Raw genomic sequence first — 18,920 nt, 5'->3', positions numbered from 1 at the left:
CAGAAAATGATTAAACAGTGCGGCGTCCTGTAAACCGACAATCAAATAAGCAGTTAAAAGCCTTATTCTTCCATTTTAATTTTTGATCGCGTTTTCCGTTTACACCTGAAAAATCTTGAAATTATTTATACGGATTTGTGATTCCTCTCTTTCCATCATTCCCTTGGCGTTACCTAGGCTCTAATGTTATAAACCGCCGAAGGGCAAGTGTTGCCAGTTTTGAGAAATACTATCTTTTCTGTGGACTAACGAAAGTTCCACGTTACATGCGTTACTGAATCTACACGCACATTCAAAATCAGTCAGTTTACGTCAAACCTAATCAGAAATGATAAAAGCATCTGCCAGACTTGAGTAAATTTCACGTTGAACTCAACAAAAACTGAGTAATTTGGTATGAGAGAGTAGCAGCTGACAAAGTTCAATGTCATTCCGAAGCTCCAATGTCGAACTGTCATCCACCCAGCTCCACCACACAATAAACTCATTTCAATGGGCAGCCCAGTGGCGCCCCCAATTCCGCCACAATCGTAAAAAGACCAAAATTTAGTGCCAAAACCAATAGATACCGACGGTTCCCCGATGCAGTCGTAAAAATGGAGAAGCTCCCGGCGCCCGCTAGTCATCCGATACAATTTAGACGCACATTTCATGACTGTTTTGGCAGTTCCAAACACTGGCACTTCCGTGCCAGTCGGTCTAAACTGCCATCTGTCACGCGACATTCCTTGCCATAATCGACCTACGAGTTCGCGGATTCCCACCGTCCCGTAAAGATGAAGACAAATTTCTGTTGATGTAGGTTAGTAACGCCCCCTTTCTATTATTTTCTTTGTTGTCGGTGTGTAACGCTAGTTTGTTTACAACCGGCCCGCATGCCATAATCGATCGCCGTTACCAATGTCAGTTTCGCTGCCAGAAGTGCAAACCACGCCGCTCGCGGTTTGCGATTACAATTATTGGCATTGTGCTAATTTGCGTCAAATATGGCCGGGCAAACAATAACAACTGCAAGGGGAGCGAGGGTCCACGATCACGAGCTGACCTTTGCTGGTCACCCTCGCGGAAAAAGGTTCCCGCTTCCGTTTGCACGGAAAGTCCCGTCCGCTAGCTATAAAAATCGGCTGTCAAAGTGACAGCAGGCGCGTTATGGCAATCGGCGACCAAATGTCACTTTTTGAACTTTTCTTTCCTCAAATTTCAAACTTTCCGTGCCCGCGCATGCAACACTGATATCGATTGATAGAAATAAATGGATATTTCGTTCATATTTCAATAAAAGGCATTATTTATTGGTTCTCGTTTGTGGCGGGGGTTCCATTTGTCGCCACATCTGAGGGGGCGGACCGCGGACAAAAATGCGTACGTGGGGGGCTGGCCGCCCGGAAAGGTGGGGTTGCCAGTGACACTTTTTATTTTCGTTGTGCGCTGCACATGTTCGAATTAGAAATTTAAATAAATCGATCCAAACTGCGCCACCGGTGCTCGTGGAGCTAGGTTTTTATGATAATTGATAATAGGCTTATAAGGGGACGCCACCATTATCGAAGGTGGGGGTGCTAATCAAAAGTCAGATGGATGGGGCCTTAATGTGCGCGTCTAATGTGTCTTGGCTGCGATTGCGCGGGAGAAATCGCTCAATTTTTCGGGTGCTATAATTTATGCTGATTGGGTGCGCTAATGGATAATGCGCGCGGTTTGGCAAGTCAAGTTGGCGAGGTTATGTTTCATTTTTGAAAAATCAGGAATAAGCCATGTTTCGGTTCTCGTATTTTCATGCCGGATTCTGCATAATTCTTCACCATTTTTAAGTAAAATTATATCCAGTTTTTCAGGCATGGTGGCCTTTATAAACGGCAACAGTGTAACGTCAACCTAAAATGTCAAATCGCGTAATGGTACAGAGAAATCTCTTTTGACGCGGAGGCGTTACGCTTTTTGTTCCGTCGATTTCTCTTAAACCATACCGTTTTTTTTTTGCAAGCTTCAAAAAGCATTTTTGTAGATCTTAATAAAATCTACAAATTGCGCTTAAAAGATTGTAAAATGTTTCGTCTTTCCAGAGAAACCGACAAATTAGAAAAAACGTAACGCATCAAAACTGCTTTCCCAATTTGCCCCACATTGCCACAGATCAAGGTGTGTAGATTAGATAAGGTAAGGCGGTAATTCCCAGCTGTCAATATTGTTAGCACGAAACCCGGATTATATATATGGAGATTTTCAGAAAAGTGAAATTTTGACCATATTCCGACAAATATCACCAGATTTTTTCCGTGGGGTTGTGAGGCATGCCAAACTGAACCAAAAAACGCGTTTAGTTGAATTTATTTTTTTGAAAAACTTTTTTTGTTTTAAAAGCGTATTTCGGTTCAGTTTGGCATGCTTAACAACCCCACAGAAAAAAATCCGGTGAAATTTGCCCGGAAAACGGTCAAATTTTCACTTTTCTGAAAATCTCCATTTAAAATCCGGGTTTCGTGCTAACTAACTATTTTGACAGCTTGAAAACTTTACCTTACTAATCTACATACCTTGGCCACAGATGAGGGTTTTTGTATTTGACACGTCAAACAAAAAAAATATTTGAGAGAATCCGAACGCAGGCGTTACGCTTTACATTCAGCTGATTGATCTCAAACAGTACTATATTTTTGCATTCTTTTCAGGGAAATTCTTAGATTTTCTCATAATTAACAGAAATTAACGAAAAGAAGCGTCCTTCTCTTTACGTGAAAGCGTTACATTTTATAATTTAACGATTTTTCTGCCAAGCAAGAAAATGGTTATGGTAACGGATTTGGTGCCCAAAAAAAGTAATATTGCATCAGGAACTGGTGAATTTTCATCAGTTTTTAGTAGATTTATATAAGGTTCACATTTTTTAGGTAAAATTACTCAAAAAAGAGGTAATTTTTCTTGAAGCTTGCAAATTTTTTTTGTTGAGTTTCAGGTAATCGAAATAAAAAAGCGTATCGCCTCCGCGTAACAATAGGTTTCTCTGTGGTCCAAAATTGCTGCCAGTTATATTTTTAATTTGAGTAAAAAAAAATCAAATAGTAGCTGGCAGCAACAGCTACTCTTACTATACAGATAAACCTCTTTTTACGCGGTGGCGTTACGCTTCTTATTTCGTCGATTTCTCTTCAACCATTCAATATTTTTGCAAGCTTCAAAAAGCGTTTTGTAGATCTGAACAAAACATACACATTGCTTTAAAAAGATTGCAGAAATGTTACGTCGTTCCAGAAAAATTGACAAGTTAGAGAAACGTAACGCATTGCGTAAAAAGAGGTATCTCTGTAATAGGATCCTAAAGCTCCAAGGCTGTACAGTAAAACCACACATAGTGCTCAGGCGTTACGCTTTATATTTCATCGATTTCTCAAACACGGCATAATATTTTTGCATTCTTTTTGAAGTAATTTGTTCGTCAATCTACGATAAGCTTCAAAAAGATTACAAAAACATTGTGCCGTTAGTGCGCAGGCGTTACGCTTTGTATTTCGTCGATTTCTCAAACAAGCAATAATATTATTTCAATCTTTTAGAAGCAATTTGATCGTCTTGTTCCAATCTACAATTAAAAAATATTGCAAAATTTTTATGTCGTTTTAGAGTAATCAAAGAATTACAAAGCGTTAAGTCTTCGTACTATGCAACTATTGACTGTATCTCAGTTACCCACCATCTTGATTGGCATTAGTGTGAGTGTATCACTCCGTGCCAGTAAAACCAAAACAATAACAATTTACCGTGCCAGGATAACCAAAACATAAACAAGGTCAGCTTCCATCGGAGTGAAAGAGTCAGCGCTAGCGAATTTGGACAACCGCATCACTACACACGTAATCGCGAGTACATCAGGTAGAAAGTCATACTAAAACTCTATGTATTTTTTGTGTCAAACGATAAAAAACACACATAAAACAATTTCTGATCACTTTTTTATGTTAATGCAAAAAAATGACAAGACAACATTTTACGACGGATCAACTATGGTCCCCTTGGAATGAGCTGTCATGCAGGATACTTTCTGTCAAGTAAGGCAGTGAAGTTAATCTTTCAATATTGACTCAAAAATCATGTTTAACCCCTTGTGGCCGTACAAAGCGTCTTTGTGTTTTGAAAAACAAACTTCAACGTTGTGAAAAATAATATCAGCAATTTAGTCTTAATTTTAGGACCAAATTTCAAATTCTGCTAATTATAGCATTGATTTTTTTAAATTATAGCATCGTCCGTGGCATCACCTCATAAAGCTCCAACTCCGATTTTCTTGTTCAAACCAAACTTAAAAGTCATAAATCAACCCTTCTCAACTTCGCCGTTCTTTGTTCAGCTATTTTCAAAAAGACTAAGAACCACAAGGTAATCACCGCTCATTTGAATGTGAAAAGCTCCACACTTCTTTGTATCTCTCTGCTGATGGCCCACAACAACACCGTAGTAGAGTACAAACAACTTGAAGAAATTCAATCCGCCAAACAACACTTACCGTTCCGTACAAGAGAGTCCTCTCCAGTTACCACCTAGTTGCTTACAGGTTAGAAAGTTTAAAAACTGACGTAAACGCCATTTTTAAAAGATGTTTAATTCAACTAATTTATGTTAATTTTATCGAAAAATGCATCATCTTCAGCTTGTTACACGTTGATAGTTCGAGTACCCTTTGACCAAGTACCCTCACATCTGCCTCGTAAATCTACTGGAACTTGACTCCATCAAAAGAAAAGTACCTCCCCTCGAAGTTCCCCAAGTCACGCAACCACCTCTATCTCACTGAGAAGAGAGCTCGCGGTGGTTGTGTGGAGTTCCAGGCAATAGTTTCCAGCTATACACTGCTGACGAGGTGAGCAACAACTCTTGCCTCGGCATAAGAATAACACTGGCCGCGCTCGCCGGCTTCAGTTATGAATGAACTTTTGTCCGGATTACATCGCTGTTCCGTTCCGTCGTGGCCGACCCTTTCGCTAGGAAGTACCTTGCCGAGATCTCCTCCTCCGCAACGGTTTTTTAAGACCCCCACACGCGGCTACCCCTTTCGTGAAAGTGACCAACAGTTGGTGAAGAGCTTTTGAGTGTGTAATTTGGAATTTGAAAGCGAAGAAGTGCGCAAATTAGTGCTTTTTTTCAGTGTGTGAGCCAAAGCTCATAAAAATCTTGAAATAAAAAGTTTTAACCAAAAAAAAGAGGGTCCCAAAAAAAATGGCCACCGACATTCTGGCGTCCGACTTTGACAGCCGGTTGCGGCTCAAAACCAAAACCATCGGCGGCGAGCGGATCAAGCGGGCCAAGGAAACCGGCGAGGACATTGCCGTGCTCAGCATGTTCCTGCCGGGGGCGACCGCCGCCAAGGAGAACGCCACCTTCCGGTGCCACCTCGGGATGGAGTGCATGCTAGGCGACTGTCGTGACACGACGCCAGGTCTGTTGTTTTGGAGTTCGGGGTGGGAGGTTTTTGGGTCATTAGCGAAAATGAGGGGTTGTTTGTGTTTGAAGAAGGTGAAGCCGGAGTTTAAATAAGCTTGGAAGAGTGATGTTCATTTTAGAGTTGTTTGCTACTGGTCTCTCGATATTAGACAAAGCGTGAAATTTATGCTAATCAATGCAGATGAGGTTTTTTGACAAATTGAAGGATTCCCCGATCCCATTATATGTGATTGAGCAAAATTTTGTGGAGACATCAATTAGTGAGCAATTCTCTACGAAATCGGTCTTTTTTCTTCAATTTTAATTTTTGTATTTTTTAATCCGGCTGAAACTTTTTTGGTGCCTTCGGTATGCCCAAAGAAGCCATTTTGCATCATTAGTTTGTCCATATAATTTTCCATACAAATTCGGCAGCTGTCCATACAAAAATGATGTATGAAAATTCAAAAATCTGTATCTTTTGAAGGAATTTTTTGATCGATTTGGTGTCTTCGGCAAAGTTGTAGGTATGAATACGGACTACACTGGAAAAAATAATACACGGTAAAAAAAAATTTGGTGATTTTTTTATTTTTTTTTTCATTTTAAAAGGGCGTAATATTGAATGTTTGGCCTTTGTGAAATGTTAGTCTTGATTTGAAAATTCCAAAAATATTTTTTTCGAAGAGATCGGAAAATTTCACAAATGTTTCATATATTAACATTGAAAATCGGACCATTAGTTGCTGAGATATTGACGATAGAAAATGGTGGGTTGTTTGGGTGAAACTTAGAAAACATCAATTTTCCTGTTTTTAATCCTTTGCATTGCAATATCTCAGCAACTAAAGGTCGTATCAACAAAGTCCAAATAAGCAAAATATAGAGAATTTTCTCAGCTTTTCAAAAATATTTTTTTCAAAACTGGGCAAACATGTGCACTAATTTAAAAAAATGAAAAACTGCGACTATTTTCAAAAAAGTCACTTAAATATGGCTATAACTTGAAAACGGTGCACTTTATCAAAATTTCAGTAAAGTACTTTTTGATTGCAAATTTGATTTTACATCGAAAAATGAAGTTGAAAAATTTTTACGACCAAAATTTCGATTTTTTGAAAAAATCAGTATTGATTAAAAAATTCATAACTCGGTCAGTGATTTTTTGCACAACCTGGAAATTTCTGAAAAGTTGGCATTTTATGCCTTCTAAAACATATCAAAAAATAAAAAAAATTAAAAATAGTGTTTATTGTAAATCAAGTTTTAGTGATAAAAAGTTAAATAAAAAAATCACCAAATTTTTTTTACCGTGTATTATTTTTTTCCAGTGTAGTCCGTATCCATACCTACAACTTTGCCGAAGACACCAAATCGATCAAAAAATTCCTTCAAAAGATACAGATTTTTGAATTTTCATACATCATTTTTGTATGGACAGCTGCCGAATTTGTATGGAAAATTATATGGACAAACTAATGATGCAAAATGGCTTCTTTGGGCATACCGAAGGCACCAAAAAAGTTTCAGTCGGATTAAAAAATACAAAAAAAATCGAATGACCGAAATCCTAGAGAACTGCTCAGTATTAGAAGACAAGCCTAACAATAATAAAGCTTAAATTTATACAGAGAAACCTATTTTTACGCGGTGCGTTACGTTTTTCTAATTTGTCGATTTGTCTGGAATGACGCAACATTTTTGCAATTTTTTGAAAGCAATTTGTATGATTTGTTCAGATCTACAAGTCGCTTTTTGAAGTTTGCAAAAATATTGTATGGGTTAGGAGAAATCTACTAAACAAAAAGCGTAACGTCACCGCCGAAAAAACTGGCATCGCTGAATTCAATTCATGTTTTGAAAATTTTAAGATTTGAGGATTGATGATTTGAATACATAGAAACCACTTTTTAAGCGGTGGCGTTACGCTTTTTGTTTCGTCGATTTCTCTTAAACCATACAATATTTTTGCAAGCTTCAAAATGCGATTTGTAGATCTTAACAAAACCTATAAATTGCTTTTAAAAGATTGCAAAAATGTTGTAAGGTTTAAAAGAAATCTACGAAACAAAAAGCGTAACGCCACCGCTCAAAAGGGGTACAAATGAACAAAATAAAGCATTTTTGAAGAGAATAATTTATTGATTGGATTCTACAATTAAGCTTCAATTTGTGATAATACTGTTTTGGTCGACCACAAAAGAATTTAAAATAGATTTTTACATCGACTTAAAAAAATAACTTCGCGGCCCTTCTTGACAGAAAAGATCCTACTTGACAGCTTGTTCCAAGGGGACCATAGTTCATCAATCGAAAAAATGTTGTCTTGTCAATTTATTTGTTTGCATTAAAATGAAAAAAGCGATCAGAAATGGTTTTTAATCTTATTTTTCGCCGTTGTACATAAACATTGGCATAGGGCTTTAGAACCCTTTTGATGGAAAGCGAACGGCATTGTTCACAAATGGCACTTACGACCTTTTGAAGATTTGAAGATTTGAAGATTTCTGGAGCAACATTTGAAATGGGCGGTACGACAATGCTCTTACGGCCTTTGATTACACGCGTTTAAATGGGACGAAAGGCCGTAAGAGCAATGTCGTACCGCCCATTTCAAATGTTGCTCCAGATTTGAAGGTTGGAAGATTTGAAGATTTGAAGATTTGAAGATTTTTTTATTATTATTATTAATTTTTTATTAATTAGATTTGAAGATTTGAAGATTTGAAGATTTGAAGATTTGAAGATTTGAAGATTTGAAGATTTGAAGATTTGAAGATTTGAAGATTTGAAGATTTGAAGATTTGAAGATTTGAAGATTTGAAGATTTGAAGATTTGAAGATTTGATGACTTGAAGACTTGAAGACTTAAAGATTTGAAGATTTTTTTATTATTATTATTATTTTTTTATTAATTAGATTTAAAGATTTGAAGATTTACAGATTTGAAGATTTACAGATTTAAAAATTTGAAGATTTGAAGATTTTAAGATTGAATGTTTTGAAGATTTGAAAAATCAAGTGACAGGCAAAAAAATAATTTAAAATACCTTTGGAAATTCAAGATTTGAAGATTTGAAGATTTTTTCAAAATAAGTCTTTGGAAACTTAAATTTTATTAATTTTGTTGAATTTTTGATGAGAGTTAAAACACGCCCTGAACATACATATTTATTTGAAATTAACTTTAACTAATGTACCAGTAGATCTCATCAATAAGTGGTTTGTCATTAACAATTTACTCCCGCCGACTCGTTGCACGCTTAAACCCCCGGTCGACATTGACTTGTTCCACTCAACATCCACGTCGATAAGATCGTTCAATATTATACTTACCAGCAAACCAAACAAACAAATCGCCAATCTTTTCCTGGTCTCCCCCAAAATCGATTGACTTCCCACGCGCGCAATCCACCCAACAGAATCACTTAAATTCCCACAAAAAAAAAAACTTTACCTCTTTATCCACTTCGATAAGGTAAATGTGCTGAAAAAATTCACGCTTCAAGTCACGTTTAGTCGAAGATCGAAGATCAACACCCCCCGCAAAAATCGCACCGTTGAATGTCGGCGTAGCTGTAAAACCATAAAACTTCTTTTTTTACTACCGTTCGGGGTGGTTGCATCCTGATCCAAAACAGAACTGACCACCCCCCGTTCCGAACGGCAGCAAGGTGTGCACACCGGAGGTCATTTGCAGATCGGAAACAAAAGAACACACTGCTCACTAATAAGCTCAATTAATAAATTGATACTTTACGGCGGGCGTGCCATAAAAGAAGCCCGCCATTATGGTAACATTTGACATTTCCATTATGGTGCGCGCGAGCGTAACGTAACCGCCTGTAACCGATCCATAAATAGTCACTGACCAATCGGAAAGACCTCCGCGGATCGATGGTCCGCCCACGCACGGCCGATTCGTCGGGTTATGGTTCCCCGTCAAGTTTAACCTGTCGTTGCGAAAAGAGATCAAAAACGGCAGCCGGAGAGCGCGAGCGCGCGCGCTACACGGCAAATGGAATTTGCATAAATTTTCAATTTCGTTTTGGGGGAAGAGCCGACGGCGTCGGGGATTTTGGAATCCGCTTGAGCTGTCAAATTACGGGGGCTGAAATGGAAGCGGGAGGTTTTTTTTGCTGCGGGATTTGCGAACAAAATTGAATCAAATGCAACCTGTTTGACAGCGGGGTGTTTCGGTTTCACGGTTTTTTGCTGTGAAAAATGATGATTTGAGGCCGGTGTTGACAGATGACTTCATTTTAGAATGAGTGACGATTACAGGAGGCATATTGATATTTTTTTATTTTTTTTTGTTTTTTGTTTAATTCTACAAGCCGTAAAATGATATTGGCGAATTTGCTAACCATAGCAACAATACTATCTCAAACAACGTAATAAGGGCCATTGTCGAAGTGTAAAATACAAAGAATCAATCCTACTCACTTCTGTTGATGTTTAACTTAGGAACGAGAAGGATAGATTTTTTGTTTACAATTCGACATTGCCCCAAAAAAATTGGAGAACCTAACTCCAGGTTCTTCAAATAATATTGTATTGCTAGATCTAATTCCGTATCGAACATACAGTATGTAAAAAAAGTATTTACACCCCTTGGGCACTATGCACATTTTGTGATGAAACATGTAAACAATTTAATGTTGACATAAACCTAGTACTACGTTTTGTTCAGAAACTCATGCCGAACATTTTGCTGTAAAAAGCTCATGAAAATATGTTTTCTATAAAAAGTTATATAACAAATACTATTACAAAAATAAAAAAGGTGCAAAAAAAGTTTGTACACCTTTCGAAAAATTAACATAAATAAAGTTATTTGTTGACAAATCACCATAAATCCAGTCTCCCAACTCCAAATAGGCATCCTTGACTGATTAAAAATATAATTTGGATTGAATATAAAGTTTACTAATTACTTAGTTTAAAAGTTTATATAACTCTGGAAATTCTAAATAAAACTTATCTAAACTTAATTTTGCAAACTTTCAATTTAACTAAATGTCAATATATTACCATAGAATTGCTAAATAAACATTCTGGAGTGGGTATAACACCGTTTTGGGGGTCTTTGTATCGCTAGAATAGATTTTTCGTTGGAATTTCGTACCAACCCGGAATTACGTCGTCGGAAAATCCGCCGGCATTCGAACCGGTCCACAATTAACAAGTCAACCTATGTGGCATCGGAAAGGGCATAAAATTTCCGATCTTTTGATACCCAGACATCTAGGTTTTCTATAAAACCCACGTTTTTAAATACCTAGGCAAAAACGTTGTTATGGTTTCGTTTGGGCAATCTGCCAAAAATGTATGGAATTTCGTAATTTTTGTTCTCGTGGATCAAACTTACTTTTTGCCCAGGTATTTAAAAACGTGGGTTTTATAGAAAACCTGGATGTATGGATATCAAAAGATCGGAAATTTTATGCCCTTTCCGATGCCACATAGGTTAACTTGTGAATTGTGGACCGGTTCGGATGCCGGCGGATTTTTCGACGACGTAATTCCGGGTTGGTACGAAATTCCAACGAAAAATCTATTCTAGCGATACAAAGACCCCCAAAATGGTGTTATACCCACTCCTAAATGTTTATTTAGCAATTCTATGGTAATATATTGACATTTAGTTAAATTGAAAGTTTGCAAAATTAAGTTTAGATAAGTTTTATATAGAATTTCCAGAGTTATATAAACTTTTAAACTAAGTAATTAGTAAACTTTATATTCAATCCAAATTATATTTTTAATCAGTCAAGGATGCCTATTTGGAGTTGGGAGACTGGATTTATGGTGATTTGTCAACAAATAACTTTATTTATGTTAATTTTTCGAAAGGTGTACAAACTTTTTTTGCACCTTTTTTATTTTTGTAATAGTATTTGTTATATAACTTTTTATAGAAAACATCTTTTCATGAGCTTTTTGCAGCAAAATGTTCGGCATGAGTTTCTGAACAAAACGTAGTACTAGGTTTATGTCAACATTAAATTGTTTACATGTTTCATCACAAAATGTGCATAGTGCCCAAGGGGTGTAAATACTTTTTTTACATACTGTAACTTTAAAATGAGTAAAACTCTCATCAGAGTGTAGGTTTCTGCGATGCTCAGTTCGCGATGTAAACAAATAGCTGTCACTTTTGAAGGATTACATTTATTACGCAGGTTTGTTTGCAATAGGTCCTAAGCATCTGCATTTAAGTGCACAGTTCAAGTTGAGAAAGAGTGGGATAGGCTGTCTGTTTACATCCAAGATTTCACTCAGTTGAAAAAAGGAGCAGAATTTTAAACAAATTTAATCCGATCTATCTTTGCAAAAAAAAGGACTTAAGGTGATAGCTCTTTGTTTACATCACGACATGAGAATCTCAAAAATGTACACGCACGTTCAAAACCACTCAGTTTTCTTTTTAAAAAATCGATCCTACTAAAAAAATAGCAAAAATATCCAAAAATCGGCGTTGTCGTGCTATCGTGTCGCACGTCGCTTAAGGTAAGAACAAGATTGTCCGTCAGGCCTGAACGCAAACGCAAAATTTTTCGCCTGTCATCATAGCCTGTCAGTCATCGACCATTGAACAAAGCAACCCCTGCAGATTGTTCGACTGACAGTTGATGGAAAAATCGAACTGGCACAGCGTTCTGCGTTCACCACTGCGTCGAACGGACAATTTTGTTCTTAGCTTTATTGACGTTCAGAGAAAAACGCGTTTTAATGTTTGACCTTAAATTATCAAAAATAGAGCACGCAATATAAACAATAACAAACAAATGTTGTTCGGTTGCTTTCCACTTTCACATTGACTTAACTGGATTTCACTCTGAAAATTGAGTAAATTGCACCCAGATCTGGCTGAGATTCGCGCCGGATGACGCATTTACTCATTTCTGAGTAGGTTCGGTTTTGACGAAAATTTAGTAATTTAAAGTAAGACTGTACACTAGGGTGGTCAAAATCGGGCTTCCTCGGGGCTACCCCCGAAGTCGAAGATTGGCCTATCACTAGGCTTAATTCTAAATTTGAGCTCATTCTGACCACGAATAGGGTCCTAAACTAGGTCCTAAAGCCCTACACTGAAAAAAAATAAAAGTATCAAATTCCTAAATTCTAGGAATTTTGGCTACTTTCCTTATTAATTAATCCAAAAAACCCGATTACTAAATAAGGAATAGAGTGTATGTAAATTTTTAACTGCAACGGTAAAACACACATTTCTGATTACTAATGGTAAAAATAAAAAAATGACAAGACAAAATTGGAACGAGCTGTCAAGTAGGACCTTTTCTGTCAAAATGGACCACGAAGCTATTTTTTTTAAATTAATTTCAAAATTCATTTTAAATCCTTTACTGTCGTACAAAGGAACATTGTACTCAGAAAAAATAATTAATAATTAAGCTTAAGTTGTATCGCTGTGAAAAATAATATCACAAATTGGGTATTAAAGCCCTATGTGAATTTTTATGTACAACGATAAGAAACACGACCAAAGCCCATTTTTGATCACTTTTTTTTTTAATTTAAAGGAAACAAAAATATTGACAAGACAACATTTTTTCGATGGATCAACTATTGTCCCCTTGGAACGAGCTGTCAAGTAGGAGCTTTTCTGTCAAGAAGGACCGCGAGGATAATTTGTCAAAATTGATTTAAAAATCAATTTTAAACTCTTTGTGGTCGTACAAAGGGTCATTGTACTCAGAAAAATAAGCCTTATCGCTGTAAACAATAATATCAGCAATGTAAGCTTCATTTTAGGACCCAATCATGGCTTTATTTTAGGACCCAATTAAAACTTTTACAATGTAAAAAAAACTTCTTTGTTCCAAAATATACATACACGAAATTTAAATATTTAATTCATTTTTAAATCGTGCGGCATAACTGTTAGATTAACTTTCACAAGTTGTTTCAAAATTGATGATTTAAAAAAAAAATTGATGTTTTCTCTTCTTTAGCTTAATTCAGAAGTTTATGTTGCATGTAATGAAGTTAATGATATTAAAATTGACAACCGTCGCGACGCCATTTCTACCGACAACAAAGTAAACGCGCAGCTTAAGCTCCAGAGCTTCCCCTCTGATCCAGTGTTTATCAATCTTAATCCTTGCGCCATTATTTAATCACTGTCAGCAAACATTTACAGCGGCGTGTGCTTCACATTTCCCCTTAATGAAACACTCACTCAAGCCCACTTGGACGACGGAAATGCAACGTGCGCGTGGTCGTTGAAAGTCGCTTTTGTGTTCAAAACTTGTTCCTACTTATCGACAGAGTTGAAGAGCCTGATGCTTAAAGGGTCGCGAGGGTGAGCTAGTTGGGCTGTCTGCAATTTGCATGGAGGAAAGTGACAGATCTGTCAGAATTATTGACAGGCTCATCCATGTTAACCTTCTGTTTTGCTCAAAATTAACAGGAATTTGAGTAAATTAAGCTAAGGGTGTAGTTAAGATAACAAAGATACCCAAAATTGAGTTATTCTTCGAAAGGGCACCAAAACATTACACGCCAAACGTCAAAACAAACTTTAAAGAAAGAGTTGCCAATAATTCAAATTGTTTTGTTTGTTACTAAGCAAAATGAAAAAAAAACTTTTTTTCAGCTCGTTCACCCCAGTTGAGTCAGGTCAGCGAAACGCAGCTTCCGATGATCAGAACACCCCATCCAAAACATGCACAAAAATGGGAATAAAGTGCGCCCTCGGCGCAAAGTATGCTGCCAGTACGCTAACCGGTCCTATGGAATTATTATTTTTATTGCCGTACTAAATTATATTCCGGCCAACGCGCGCGCAAATTCCTCGCCGGAGCGTGTCGCGGATGAATCATTCCTAGAGAAGATCTAGACTCGCGCGGCCGTTTGGTGGCGCGAAACTACCGTACAAGGCTTGGAATTTGCCTGCCCCTTTTGAGGTTAGGTCTGCGGAAAGGGTGCCAAGTTACGATTTGAATACAGTCACCTCTTTTTTTCGAGCGATGTAAAAGAGTTTGATTAATTTCCGGAAATTTTTCCGCCAATCAGCTGACGACCCAGGAGGCCATGACCGCCATGATGGATTTATGACCGCGTCGCGAACGGTGACCCTAGAAGGCGAGATGTTTTCACTTTTTTGCTTCTGACCACGTGCGCGTGGGTGTCAGGCGCAATGTTTATGACCACGCGCCAAAGTTCGAGCAGCACTGCGCAAAACCAGTCGCGACTTTGATGAGGGGAATTATTCATAGTTTAGTACCTCAGCGCGGCCTACCGGCGGCGAAATGATCCGAGAAAGTAATCGCGGTTCATGGCGAACCGGTGCCCAGACGGTGCGCCATTATGCGCCATTAATCAACGTGATGTAGATGCTGGCCGCACTGCACGTGGAGTGCAGTTTCGAGCATAAATTAAAATTATAATATTTTCATCCTTTGAAAATGCATTGCAATATTGGCAACGCTGCCACATGACAGCTAAGTACACGTTTAAAAAGCTCTGATGAATTTATTCAAAACATGCATATCCAAAATCACACAGAAATGAGTTTTGAACGTTAAACGTTAGATTTGAGTAGATTTCACTCAGAGTTTTACGAAAACTGATTGAAATATACTCAAACCTGAGTTATCACCAAAATCTGACGTTTGACCTCAGTTTTGAAACGAAAACTGAGTAATTTTAAAGTAGGGTGTAGTATGCAGCTGTCAAATCTAATTTTATCTAGTTCGCTTAAAAACTATCCACCCACTTGGTATAAATGTCAGCTTCCCTCTAAAGCCATTTCCACGCGGAACCGCGTCGCTTCGTTATCTCTACACACGTCAAACTGACAGCTCGCACGGAAAAGTAAACCGATCCGATTTGCTCCTTCCACAAACAAATCAAAAGCTGCAATTCAACTCCATTGCATCGGAATTGTCGCTTCCACGCGTTCGCATAAAATTGCAATTATCGTGGGCGGATAAATTAGATCAAACAAGCTAGATAAACCTAACCTCACTCTTTTTTTTCTCAACCGTCGCGACTAACGTCAACAAAAACGTGCGGCGTGACCCCGACGCAACAAAAAAAAAACAAACAGTACACGCTTCGCGGGATCGATTTAATTCGGCAGCGAATCGCGACACGATAATTAAAGTGAGTCAGAAACGAATTTGTTTTGGCGAAACAATCGCCGAAGCTTAACCTGGTTTCGCGCAGACGAAGATTTTAATTTGGCAGATTAGGTCGTGGGCGCGTTACGACGTTACCCCCTTTGGATTTTGGGCACAGGAGCGTTGTGAGGGGGAGGGGGGCTGACCTTTTGTCATCAGACTGACTCAATTTAAAATGTAAATTTTGCTCACTTATACTCATTAGAGAGCGAAAACGGCGGGATTGATTGCACGGTCGTTAATAAATCGTATTCGTTGGGCGTTACGGGAGAGCTGTGGCGTAGCGTTACGGAGGTCGTGACCAGTGGCGTAGGCGTTTTGGTTTAGAGCGTTCCCTGCCTGCCCCCGTTTGGTTGTTGGAAGCTGCAGCGTTGATGGATGTGAGATTTTAATCGTCTTTTTATGGACTTGGGCCAGTTATAGTGGCGGGGCATCGCAATGAACTGCTTTTATGGACACATTGTTAGATAACCTAAAATTGCGTTCTAAAGCTGCGTTAAGGTGCAATTAGTAGTGGCATCCTTGGCAATTGGATCAAATTGAAAGAGCATCTTGATAGAACATGTCACTTTTAATGTACCTACATCAATTATTTATTAAAAACAGACAGAAGTGAAATACTCTTTGGTTAAAATGTTCATTATTTCAATGTTGTCAATCGGAACAAAGCAAATTTACTCAAATTTTGTAAAACACACAAATCATAATAATTCAAATTTCAAAGAACAAAACATAAATAGGAAAAAGTCCGAGAAAAAGTCAATTATAAAGGATAAAATTTACTCAAATCTAAATTGTATTCTACCAAATCTGGAATATCAATTTTCAACAGCTGAAGTTGGAATTGATTTGTTTTGTTTACACTCCAAAAAATGAAATTGGGTAATAATTACTCACTGACTCTACCTTACACGATCATTCAATACAACTCGTCTAAAGGATTTTTACACACATCATCTTTCCAGCAAAAAAAATATAATTTATGCTAAAAAATATCAACATATCCATTTAATTCACTCAAACATAAGTAAAACAAAATACTTCAAATTATTTAAAATCTGAGTAGTTTTTAATCAAAGTGATTAACAAGGGGCAAGCCACTTTTAATAAATTGAGAATTATAGAATTTTAATAAAATATTATAAATAAACAAACTTTTTTTTGTAAATCTCTGCAAATATTTTACTAGACCACGTCCTGACAAGTGACATCAAAAAATCATCTTGAGCGATTCTAACCTCACTTTTTTTATCTCCACGCCTTCTTCCAGGAACCAAGAAGATGGAGTACAAGACCAGACAGTGGCACGAGAAGTGCTTCTGCTGCTGCGTCTGCAAAACGGCCATCGGCACCAAGTCGTTCATCCCGCGCGAGCAGGAGATCTACTGTGCCGGCTGCTACGAGGAAAAGTACGCGACCCGTTGCATCAAGTGCAAAAAGGTAAGCTGAAGCAACTCGCTAAGCTAAAATGGACGCCGATTTGTAACCGTTTGACGCCTTTCTCGCAGATCATCACCAGCGGCGGTGTGACCTACAAGAACGAACCGTGGCACCGTGAGTGCTTCACGTGCACCCACTGCACGGTGTCGCTGGCCGGCCAGCGCTTCACCAGCCGCGACGAGAAGCCGTACTGTGCCGAGTGCTTCGGGGAGCTGTTCGCCAAGAGATGCACCTCCTGTGTCAAGCCAATTACCGGTGAGTCTGCCATTTTGAGCCCATTTCGGTAGTGTCCTACCCCTCGCCCTACTGAACTGTCAAAAAGTGTGAGGTTATGCTAACGTGTTGCCCTCTTTTTTTCCGAACCAGGAATCGGTGGTACCCGTTTCATCTCGTTCGAGGACCGCCACTGGCACAACGATTGCTTCATCTGCGCGATCTGCAAGACGTCGCTGGTCGGACGCGGTTTCATCACCGACGAGCAGGACGTCATCTGTCCGGAGTGCGCCAAGCAGAAACTGATGTAAATTGTAAATGTGGGGACGCAAAACAAAAACAACAAATCAAAACAAAACACCGCCTAACAAAAAAACACAACGAACAACAACAGCAAAATGATATTCTAAAAGATGCGTGTTAGGAATTGAACTAGAAGCAAAAAACCAATTCACAAACGACGTAGAAGAAGAAGAAGAAGACGAAGCCTTACACAGAGTCGTGCAGAACAAGTGTCAAACAGGCGGCCATCTTGCGCTAGAACGAAGAGTTTTTCAAAATGGCGTCCTTGTTTTCACCCTAAACGAACGCGTTTATTTATTTACATTTAGGTATACGTCAGATGGTATTCAAGATTTTTGATTTTTGGCTTGAGCTATCCCCTCTCCCGTACTTCTATGAAAAAATGTTAGTTATTGCCATGGTAAAAGTGTTTTTTTTAAAATCACACGAAAGAGAAAACATGTATTTAAACACATTTTGTTATAGGGAAAAACAAAAATATCGCGGGCACATATTTATCAGCCATGCATGCAAAACAATTACGCTGTGAAAGTATATATTTATATTTTATGGTTTTTTATTAAGAATCGGCTTTTTCTAAACACCCTAACTAATGACTCACATACCAATGCTTTGTTACACGCTAAAACGAAAGCAACCGGAGCAGCAAAACAAACACGACCATACACTCACACATGCGAGATTAGCGGGGACGGCCTATATTCACAAAAGTTGCCTTCTACTATGAACAAATTAAGGAATCAAACACACGAACATACATACAAAAAAAACGCAAACACACACACACACACAAACGAGAAATGTGACAAATTTTAAATGATTGTTGTCCTAGTTTTATCGCTTTTAAAAATAATAAAAATTAAGAAAAGAAACAATTAAAGTATTTATGTAGAATGGTGAGCTTTAATAAACGAAATACAGACAAAAACACACAAACAGACCCTTGAACACGTTTAACTTTAAAAACAAGAACGCTTGTCTCCTCCCTCTTTATGTTACATGTTGTTCACTGTAAACGAAAAAAAAAACATAAAGAAAACATCAATTATTACCTATATTATAACTTAGGCGGTCGAAGTAACGAAGCAAATTGTATTTAAAGAAAAAGTTAATAAAAAGAAACTAGAAATCTATCAAAGCTAATAAAATTTAAAAAAAAAAGTTACTAAAGATAATCCTATACACACACACGCTAAAGCGGAACGCATGAGAAGAAGAAGGTACGCGGTAGAATCATATTAAGGTGAAATTCTAGGTTTCTCTTCTGTCTACTATAAATTAATACCCTTTCGCAGCAGTATCGTCTAACGAGAAAAATATTTTCGCGCTAAAGTTTAAAACGATTATTTATTGAATTAACAATTTGATTACCATTTTTACTATATTTTATGATAGCGTAGA

At 37.8% G+C, this 18,920-nt stretch overlaps 1 protein-coding gene across 8 annotated transcripts in view; it reads left to right on the top strand.

Annotated features, from left to right (window-relative positions):
• Positions 1-18,309, top strand: part of LOC120415778 (four and a half LIM domains protein 2) — a 306,724-nt gene extending 288,415 nt beyond the window's left edge. For 7 of the 8 annotated variants that reach the window (XM_039577402.2, XM_039577401.2, XM_039577403.2 and 4 more), the window contains 3 exons: positions 16,834-17,003; positions 17,072-17,258; positions 17,370-18,309. In XM_039577402.2, the coding sequence (XP_039433336.1) occupies positions 16,834-17,003; positions 17,072-17,258; positions 17,370-17,527 (515 nt within the window). In that variant the 3' untranslated portion in view covers positions 17,528-18,309. Of the gene's footprint in view, positions 1-4,907; positions 5,429-16,833; positions 17,004-17,071; positions 17,259-17,369 lie in introns of those variants that run through there. The other variant, XM_039577408.2, reaches the window with a different exon arrangement.
• The last annotated feature ends 611 nt before the right edge of the window (positions 18,310-18,920 follow it).

Source organism: Culex pipiens, chromosome 3, assembly GCF_016801865.2.
Source record: "Culex pipiens pallens isolate TS chromosome 3, TS_CPP_V2, whole genome shotgun sequence".
In the NCBI taxonomy this organism is placed as follows: Eukaryota; Metazoa; Arthropoda; class Insecta; order Diptera; family Culicidae; genus Culex; species Culex pipiens.
This window is presented reverse-complemented; position numbering and strand designations above follow the sequence as displayed.